General features: G+C 30.7%; 1 protein-coding gene across 1 annotated transcript; it reads left to right on the plus strand.

Moving 5' to 3' along the window:
• The first annotated feature begins 1,154 nt into the window (after positions 1-1,154).
• Positions 1,155-2,622, plus strand: LOC124898510. Its single transcript, XM_047412150.1, has 2 exons — positions 1,155-1,167; positions 2,096-2,622. The coding sequence occupies exons 1-2, from the start codon at positions 1,155-1,157 to the stop codon at positions 2,620-2,622; spliced, it is 540 nt and encodes a 179-aa protein (XP_047268106.1).
• Positions 2,623-10,951: the final 8,329 nt, after the last annotated feature.

Below are 10,951 nucleotides of genomic sequence, written 5' to 3' on the forward strand. Positions count from 1 at the left end.
TGAAATTTTCAAAGAAGTGATTTGATTTAGATTATTAGTCAGTTATTTCTAAAAAAAAAAAAGAAACTTTTAAGAATTCTTAAATATTATAATTTTCAAATATGCAAATTTTCTTTTTAAAAGCTCGAAGAATCTTCTCTGATTTTTTCCAAAACATATTTTTACCCCATATTCTGAACCTCTTCTCATAAAGTAGGACTTAGAGAATATATATTTGTATGATATATTATTTTAATATACCTGCAACACACGTATATATCACATTAACATATCTAGTGTGTATGTAAATTTTATCTCTACCTTAATAGAAAAGAAGTTATTCACGATAGAACTCGGCCAAATATGGACTTGAACCCTATTTTATGAGAGTACTCGCATTCTCTATTAAAAATTCGAAAAGCTATATCCTTATAAAGAGGGCAAGCATGAAACTTTTTGATGTGAGTATTAGCACTATATTCATTCTTCTCTATGAAATAACTTGGAGCTCTAGCTTTGTCTACAAGATCAAAATAGAAGATATTGAATTTGGATTCCTGCACAACTTTTAGAGATGGATTGTCATGATCATAATACATTAGATTATACCTGTTCCATTCATAATCAGTACAAACACAGTTGAAATACTTTTGACTTCCTTGGTTATTCTTGTCACGCTGCTTGTATACCTATGAATCAAAATTAATTTTATTGTTGGAGCTAAATATTGCATCCCCTTTCTCCCTTACTCCCATAATTTTAAAAGCCTTTCTTTTAAAGTTGTATTCCATAAGAGTTAGTGACAAAATTTTATCTTGAGCATGTCTCTCATCCAAAATATATAAATTTTTATGGCCCACATAATTAATTTATTTATTGATTTAATAATAATTGAATAAATTAAATCCTTAATCTATATGGAAAGTTACCTAGTAGGATAATTACTGACTCCTAGTAGGATTGTATCCACAATTACTGACTCCTAGTAGGATGATGATTGTATCCACCGATCACGTTGATGGAACGTGAAAACATAACTGACTATTCCCATTATAAAAGGGGTCCTCTCTCTGCCAAAGGACAAATAAGCTCCATCACAATTATTCTGAAAGTAAGGTAAATAGAGAGAAACAATTCAGTGCTTCTGCTATTACGTTTTTACTTCCGCTAAAACCATGGAGAATTTAGGTAAGTAATTCTTAATTGAATTACTGTTATTATGTGTGTGTGAAAATCATTAAATTCAATGTTCCTGAATAATACAAAGGATTATGGATAGAATTGTTTATGTATAAGATTGTTTAAGTTTATATAATCCATTTTATGCTTACATGTGGTTTCAGAGCATGGTTTTCGGAACAAGTGATTTTCCATTAAAATTAATGTTTCTCTAGATCTTGTGAATTTTAATTATGTTTGATAGAAATTTCACAATTATTGAATAACGAAATTTGAAATATTGATATTATTATAATTAATTCTATTTAAAATAATATGATTTTAATCTTTGTTATTTTAAATATTAAAGAAACAACTCGTTGTTGTTAGAACGTTGTAGTATGCAATAATAAAATTTATTGTTTCTTAATATAACTTGAAATCATATATGTAAGATTCGTTAATCACCAAAGTGGTCGAATCTTTATGAAATTAATTTCAAAATAAAGGTTAAATTTTAAATTAATTACCCATTAATCTTGATGCTTATAATTGATCTAATAATTATGGGTAAATTAAATTTTTGGTCATAAGACATTTGTGGATCACCCAAAGGTTGATTGTTTATTCATATGACCAATAAATATTAAAGAGATAATTTTGATGTATCGTTAGTTTTATTTATTTATCCAAAGATGATAAATATTATTAATTGATGCATTAAATATTATCGTTTTGTGTTAAATATATTTTAAGCATCATTATGTTTAAAGTTGTATTTTGATGTTTCGCCCAAAGGAGAACATCAATATACATTTAAGTAAATTATTTTTGAATTCAATAATGTGTTTAATCCGATAACTCAAAGCATTAACAAATGAGCATATTCTATCTTCAGCATTTTCCCTTCATTCACACTCTGCCTCTGTTACGACTTTTAATGGACTTAACTTTTTAGATTGGTGCGAACAAATCAAATTCCATCTTGGAGTTTTAGATCTTGATGCTGCACTTTACTTTGAAAAACCAACAGCTATTACTGAAGCTAGCAGTGATGAAGAAAAGTCCTATTATAAGCACTGGGATCGGTCTAACAGATTAGGCCTAATGTTCATGCGAATGACTATTATGGGCAATATTAAGACTACTCTTCCCAAAGCTGAAAGTGCAAAAGAACTTCTGAAACTTGTGGAAGAGTCTTCCCAAACTGCTGATAGGTCTCTTGCTGGGACACTAATGGGTACTTTAACCACCATGAAGTTTGATGGTTCACGTACTATGCATGAGCATGTCATTGAAATAACAAATTTAGCAGCAAGACTTAAGTCATTGGGAATGGAAGTGGAACAGAATTTCCTTGTGCAGTTCATTATCAACTCATTATCGTCTGAGTATGGTCCTTTCCAAATGAACTACAATACCATGAAAGACAAATGGAACGTGCATGAATTGCATGGTATGTTGGTTCAAGAGGAACGAGGCTAGAGAATCAAGAAACCCACTCCATTAATTATGTAAATCATCAAGGAGCTGAAAAGAAAGGAAAGAAGCATAGTAAGGGACAATAGAAACAACTTAATGTTAATCAGTCCTCATCTCAAGTACATAAGAAAGGGAGCAAGAATGGAAAGTGTCATTTCTATGGAAAATCTGGACACTTTCAGAAAGATTACCTGAAACGTAAGGCATGGTTTGAGAAGAAAGGTAAGCCTTGTGCTTTTACATGTATCAAATTAAATTTAACTGAAGTTCTTTATAATGCTTGGTGGATTGACTCTGGTTGTACTATTCATATTTCTAATACTATGCAGGGATTCCTTACAATCCAAACCATAAACAAGAATGAAGGATTTATTTACATGGGGAATAGAGTGAAGGCTCCAGTTGAAGGTGTCAGGACTTATCGTCTTATTCTCGATACTGGACGTCACTTAGATTTAGTAGAAACTATTTATGTTCCTTCTCTTTCAAGAAATTTGGTTTCATTGTCTAAGTTGGATAAGACTGGATATTCCTTTAATTTTGGTAATGGATGTTTTAGTTTGTTTAAGAATAATTATCTCATCGGTACTGGTACTCTTTGTGATAATTTATACAAATTGAATCTTGATAATCTGTTTGCCGAAACACTCCTAACTCTGCATTATAATGTTGGAACCAAATGAAGTTTCGTGAATGAACAATCTGTTTACTTGTGGCATAAACGTTTAGGTCACATATCTAAAGAAAGGCTGGATAGATTAATTAAGAATGAAATTCTTCCAGATTTAGATTTTACTAACCTTAATATTTGTGTTGATTGTATTAAAGAAAAACAAACAAAACACACAAAGAAAGGAGTCACAAGAAGAACACAGCTTCTTGAAATTATACACACCGATAAATGTGATCCTTTTTATATCACATCTTTCAATGAAGAAAAATATTTTATCACTTTTATTAATGAATTTTCACGTTATGGATATATCTATTTGTTGCATAAAAAATCTCAAATGATTAATGCCTTAGAGGTATTTATTACTGAGGTTGAAAGACAACTAGATAGAAAGGTAAAAATAATCAGGCTGATAGAGGTGGTGAATATTATGGAAGAGATGATGAAAGTGGACATCACCCAGGTCCATTTGCTAAATCCTCGAAAAGCGTGGCATATGTGCTCAATACACAATGCCTGGCACACCACAACAAAATGGTGTGGCAGAAAGGCGTTATCGTACATTAATGGATATGGTTAGGAGTATGTTAAGTAATTCATCTTTACCTCCTTTGTTATGGATGTATGCTTTAGGGACTGCCGTTTACTTGCTAAATAGGGTTCTTAGTAAAGCAGTCCCAAAGACACTTTTTGAACTATGGACTGGTAGGAAACCTAGTTTGAGGCACCTGCATGTTTAAGGTTGCTCGGTAGAAGTTAGAGCTTATAATCCACAAGAAAAGAAACTGGATTCAAGAACAATCAGTGGTTTCTTCATTGGTTATCTAGAAAAATCAAAGGGGTATAGATTTTACTGTCCTAATCATAGTACGAGAATAGTTGAAACTGAAAACGCTAGATTCATTGAGAATGGCGAAGTTAGTGGGAGTGAAGAACCACGTAATATGGAAATTAAAGAAGTTAGAGTACAGATTCTTCTACCCTGTACTTCTTTTAAATTTGTTGTTCCTGTAGATATTGTACAACAAAGTAATTAACAAGAACAACAAATTAATATTCCTATTAATGAAGCCATAATTGATGAACCTGTAGTAGATGAACCACAAGAAGTAGCATCAAGAAGATCTCAAAGACAAAGGAGATCTGCTATTTCTGATGATTATTTGGTATATCTACATGAGTCAGAAACTGACTTGGGAATTGATGATGATCCAGTTTCATTTTTCACAAGCCATTGAAAGCAATAGTTCTGATAAATGGATAAATGCTATGAAAGATGAGTTAAAATCTATGGAACAAAATAAAGTTTGGGACCTTGTTGAATTAACCGAAGGTTGCAAAAGAGTTGGGTGTAAATGGGTCTTTAAGACCAAACACGACTCAACTAGCAACATCGAACGTCATAAAGCCAGACTTGTTGCCAAAGGTTTCACTCAAAAGGATGACATTGATTTTAAAGAGACGTTTTCACCTTTCTCTAGAAAAGATTCACTCAAAATTATAATGGCCTTGGTAGCTTATTATGACTTAGAGCTACATCAAATGGATGTGAAATTGGCTTTTCTAAATGGAAATTTGGAGGAAGAAGTTTATATGAATCAACCTGAGGGGTTTTCTATTAAAGGAAAGGAACACATGGTGTGTAAACTTAAGAAGTCAATATACGGACTTAAAAAAGCTTCCCGATAATGGTATCTTAAGTTTAATGAAACGATTGTCACTTTTGGATTTAAGAAAAACACTGTTGATCGGTGTATATATCTGAAGGTCAGTGGGAGTAAGTTTATCATGTTAGTTTTGTATGTTGATGACATATTGCTGGCTACTAATGATCTTGGTTTGTTGCATGATACCAAGAAATATCTCTCTAATAACTTTGAAATAAAAGATATGGGTGAGGCATCCTATGTGATTGGAATAGAAATATTTCGAGATAGATCACAAAGACTGTTGGGATTGTCCCAGAAAACCTATATTAATAAAGTATTAAAGAGATTTAGAATGGAAAAATTCTCATCAAGTCCCATTCCAATTTAGAAAGGAGTTGAGTTTAGTCTCAATCAATGTCCAAAGAATGACTTGGAATGAAAGCAAATGAAAGATATTCCTTATGCATCAATAGTTGGGAGTCTTATGTATGCCCAAACATGTACAAGACCAGACATCAGTTTTGCTGTTGAAATTCTGGGTCGATATCAAAGTAATCCTGGAATGGATCACTGGAAGGCTGCAAAGAAAGTAATACGATACTTACAAGGAACGAAAGATCATATGCTCACTTATAGAAGATCTGATCATCTAGATGTGGTTGGATATTCAGATTCAGATTATGCTGGTTGTGTGGATACAAGAAAATCCACATTTGGATATTTGTTTCTATTAGCTGGAGGAGCAATATCATGGAAGAGTGCGAAGCAGTCTGTTATAGCTGCATCCACTATGGAAGCCGAGTTTGTTGCATGCTTTGAGGCCACAGTCCAGGCTAATTGGTTGCAGAATTTTATTTCAAGACTTGGACTAATCGGCAATATAGCCAGGCTGCTGAAAATTTATTGTGATAATACTGCCACAGTTTTTTTCTCTAAAAACGATAAGTATTCAAAAGGTGCTAAGAATATGGAATTGAAATAGTTTTCGGTTAAAGAAGAAGTCCAGAAACATAAAGCGTCAATTGAACATATTAGCATTAAGCTTATGATTGTTGATCCTTTGACGAAAGAATTACCGCCCAAGACATTTATTGAACATGTTGAAAGGATGGGTCTTATTGATAGCAATGAATGATTTTATGTAAAGACTTTATTATGTTTATGAAATTGACGTTTTGAGCTCAAATTATATATGTTTCTGTTGTTACCTGTTTTCTCTTGTATACATAATATTGTGAATGATGATAACAAGTTCTGACGTAGATAAAGTATTCTAAGTATTATCGTTGGACCCATTATGTATTTGAAAGGTTATGTTAGGTAATAGACTAATATTGTAGTACATGGAAGGAACTATGTCAAGTAAAGGGACGTACAACCGCCATGACTCATTTTAGTTGATTTATTTAACGATGACAAATGATGTTAGATTTAACTTTAATAGTGCACATGATTGACGTACCTATTAAACCATTAAATTAACATTTTGTGTGCCAAGTGGGAGAATGTAAATTTCTATGGCCCACATAATTAATTTATTTATTGATTTAATAATAATTGAATAAGTTAAATCCTTAATCTATATGGAAAGTTACCTTTTAGGATAATTACTGACTCCTAGTAGGATTGTATCCACAATTACTGACTCCTAGTAGGATAATGATTGTAGCCACCAATCACGTTGAAGGAACGTGAAAACATAACTGACTATTCCCATTATAAAAGGGGTCCTCTCTCTGCCAAAAGAAGAATAAGCTCCATCACAATTATTCTGAAAGTAAGGTAAAGAGAGAAACAATTCAGTGCTTCTGCTATTACGCTTTTACTTCCGCTAAAACCATGGAGAATTCAGATAAGTAATTCTTTATTGAACTACTGTTATTATGTGTATGTGAAAATCATTAAGTTCAACGTTCCTGAATAATACAAAGGATTATGGATAGGATTGTTTATGTATAAGATTGTTTAAGTTTATATAATCCGTTTTATGTTTACAAAATAGTCATACGTTCCTCTCGAGAATTGTCCTGGCCTCTTTAGAATCAATTGTTTCTTCTTTATCATCCCTATACATTAATATAGATGAATAAGAATCCACCTATTCATCATCTTCCTCCTCCTCCTCTTTCATCTTCGCTTTCTCCTTAACCTCTTCATTCAAGATGAATTCTGGAGACATGGCTTGAGCATCATTTAGCTCATGATCCACATCTTCCTTATCAGTCCTCAATGTCTCTTCCATCTCTATATTAAGACTCTCTAATGGTTTCTCAAGATGTTTACGTAGTATTTTTGCATGAATTTTTTCCACCTCTACATCATGACTCTCCACTGATTCTTAAAATGTTAAGGATGTTTACATAGCATTTTCTCATGAATCATCCTCAAACAAGTCTTAACTTTGTAAATTTGAAGTCGTTTAAGAGCAACTTTTCAGTATTCTACAACTCCCGACGCCCCCCCCCCCCCCCCCCCCCAAAAAAAAAGATCATAAGTATGTGTCATTGAATAATTATTTTTATGCACAAATTAATTTTCAAAAATAATAGCAAAAGTTCATGAATAAAAGTTCTAAGTCTTCAGTGTGATTACCTCCAACTCTTTGAAAGAATATGCAAGAAAAAAAAAATTAAAATAAAAGTCTTGATTACATGGGGCCAACACAAAGTTATCCAACATAAAATTATATAAGAAAATTTTTAATTTAGCTAAACTTCGAATTTAGGTAATATATTAGTAAACCATATAACTTTAACATAAAATTTTAGGTAATATAGTAGTAAATCATGTAACATTAACAGAAAGTTATATATTTGAAATAATTATTTTCTTCTCGTGTATTTTTGTACTTTTTTAACTTAGGGTGTGTTTGGTATGAAGAAAATGTTTTTCAATTTTCTCATGTGTGGTTGGCTTAAAGGTTTTGAAAAATATTTTTCAAATCAACTTATTTTTCTCAAATCTGAGGAAAATAATTTTCCTTCAAAAGAATAAGGAAAACATTTTTCAAAACTCTCTTTCAACCTCACTCTTAAGTTGAAATATTCACACAACTCTCAAAATCATCCATCCCTATTCCGACCCTCAATCCCCCACCCCCGCCCCCTACCACCCTTATTAAAAAATATTTTAAATTTTTTTCTTATCTCACCCGCAACCCGCAACCCGCAACCCAAAACCCTACTCCCTTCTCCTTTCTAATTTTTTTTTTTTCTAAAATTCAAACTTTTTTCTTACCTCCCCTACTCGACTACACTACCAACTTCCTCTCCCCCCTCCCCCTCCCTCTCCCCTCCCTAAAAAAAAATTTAAATTTTTTAAACTTATTTTTTGAAAAATTTTAATTTTTTTCTTACCCCACCCTCACTCCCCGACCCCAACCCCCACCCCTTACCACCCCCATTCAAAAAAAATATTTCAAATTCTTTTTCTTACCCCACTCTTACTCCCCTACCCCTTACTAGCCCCCAACCCAACCCAAAAAACTAATAATTTATTTTTAAAAAAATCAAAATTATTTTCTTAACCGCCCTTACTACCTATTTTGACAACCCCACCCCCACCTACCAACCCCCTCTTCAAAAAAAGCATAATGTTTTTAATTTATTTAAAAAAAAATTTAAAACTTTTTTCTTATCCTACACCTTCTATCATATTCATTCTCATTATTTTTGTTAAATATATAAAAATATTTTTAGAAAATATATACTTATCTAATTTGCATAACGAACATACGAATATAAGTAAGAAGTAATTTATCTTTCTAGAAAATATTTTGTCTCCTTCATATTGAACACCCTAAAAAAATATTTTTTTGAGATCAAAAATTATTTTTTTTAAAATGTATTTTTACACTTTAGCTAAATACTAAAATGTATTTTTTGAAAAATATTTTTTCATTCACCAACTAAATACTACAAAATATTTTTTGAAAAATATTTTCATTCACCAATCAAACATAGGAAAACAAGTAAGAAATCAACTAATTTTCCAAGAAAACATTTTCTAGGAAAACATTTTTCATGGAAAACATTTTCCTTCATACCAAACACACCCTTAGAATGTTAGATTTTTCTTGTGAATGTTAGATTTTTATGAGATTCAAAATCTTGTGGGTGTTAGATTTTCTTTCTTCCTCGTTTCTTGTAATAGGCAAATCCATAGAAAAACAACGAAAATATAAATTCAGTTGTAGTGAGATTTGAATTTAAAAAGCAAGGTGATTTTTACTTTGAGTACTGATGAGATAATGAAGATGAAATAACGAAGAAGATGGGTCCACAAGAATAAGAACAAAAAATACATGGACAAGAAAAAAGAAATGAAATGATTGATTTTATATTCTAAAAAAATATTTAGTAGGAAATATTAACTCATTAACGCGCCCAATCAATGAGTGTCAACATGTGACCTATTATGAGTAACAAAGGGTTGATTTTAATTCATTTTAAAGTTGTTAAGGAGGTAAATAAATGTATGTAAAGTTAAAGGTCTAAAGTAAGCTCATCGAATAAGTTTAAGAGTGTTTTGATATCTTTTATCCAAAAACATCAGTCAAATACAAAGAATTAAGACTTTATATTTAAACACCAAAATTTAGAGATAGTTTTTAATTATTGTATTTCTTTTCCTTCCACCAAGAAAATTATGTTACACACAAAAATAAAAAACACCGACGAAATATACTTTCAAAATTACATACTTTTCTTACCATTTATAAATATTATTTTTTAAATTGAAGTTGCTTATAATCATAATTTACTTAATACTCACAATTTAAGGAGTCACTTACCATATATCACTACAATTTTTTTAACTACAAGATTCTTATTTTGTAGTAACAATTCAACGGATGATTTCAAATCTACAAGTCATTATATACGATTAAATCTTGGAGTTTAAAAGATTTACAAAATATTTATTCAAACTATACCGATCAAACGGGCCGGGTTGACCCGGCACGACCAAGTCCAGCCCGGCCAACTTACAAAAATCGGCCCGGTTTGACCCAGCCCGGTCAGCCAATGGGTTGTAGGTTACCGGGTCTCGAACCAATTTATTCTTGATTTTGGGCCCGGTTAACTCGGCCCGGACCAAGCCCGGTCCAGACCTGCCGGTTAACCAGCCCGATTAATTTATTTTTTCTTTTGTAAAATAAACAAACGGACTAATTTATTATAAAGTATTATTAATTTATTATATTAAGTAGCATATGTTTTATTTAAAGATGTACATATATTTTATATATGTACGTATATATGGATGGTACGTATATATGTGTATATATCTTTTATAGACCTGTATATTTAACGTATATATGTGTATATGTTTTATAAATTAGTATATAACTATATATATAGTGTGTGTATATATTGTAGTGTGTTTGATTTAAAGCAGTACGTATATATTGAATGGTACGTATATATGTGTATATATCTTCTATAGACGTATATATTTAACATATACATGTGTATATGTTTTATAAATTATTGTATAATTATATATATAGTGTGTGTATATATTGTAGTATATATATATTGTAGTATATTTTATTTAAAGTAGTACGTATCTATTGAATGGTACGTATATATGTGTCTATATCTTCTATAAACGTATATATTTAACATATACATGTGTATATATTTTAAAAATTAGTATATAACTATATATATAGTGTGTGTATATATTGTAGTATATATATTGTAGTATATTTTATTTAAAGTAGTACGTATATATTGAATGATACGTATATATGTGTATATATCTTCTATAGACGTATATATTTAACGTATTGATGTGTATATATTTTATAAATTAGTATATAACAATATATATAGTGTGTGTATATATTGTAGTATATTTTATTTAAAGTAGTACGTATATATTGAATGGTACGTATATATATGTATATTTCTTCTATAGACGTATATATTTAACGTATACATGTGTATATGTTTTGTAAATTAGTATATAACTATATATATAGTGTGTGTATATATTAAAGTATATT

Source organism: Capsicum annuum, chromosome 5, assembly GCF_002878395.1.
Source record: "Capsicum annuum cultivar UCD-10X-F1 chromosome 5, UCD10Xv1.1, whole genome shotgun sequence".
NCBI lineage: Eukaryota > Viridiplantae > Streptophyta > Magnoliopsida > Solanales > Solanaceae > Capsicum > Capsicum annuum.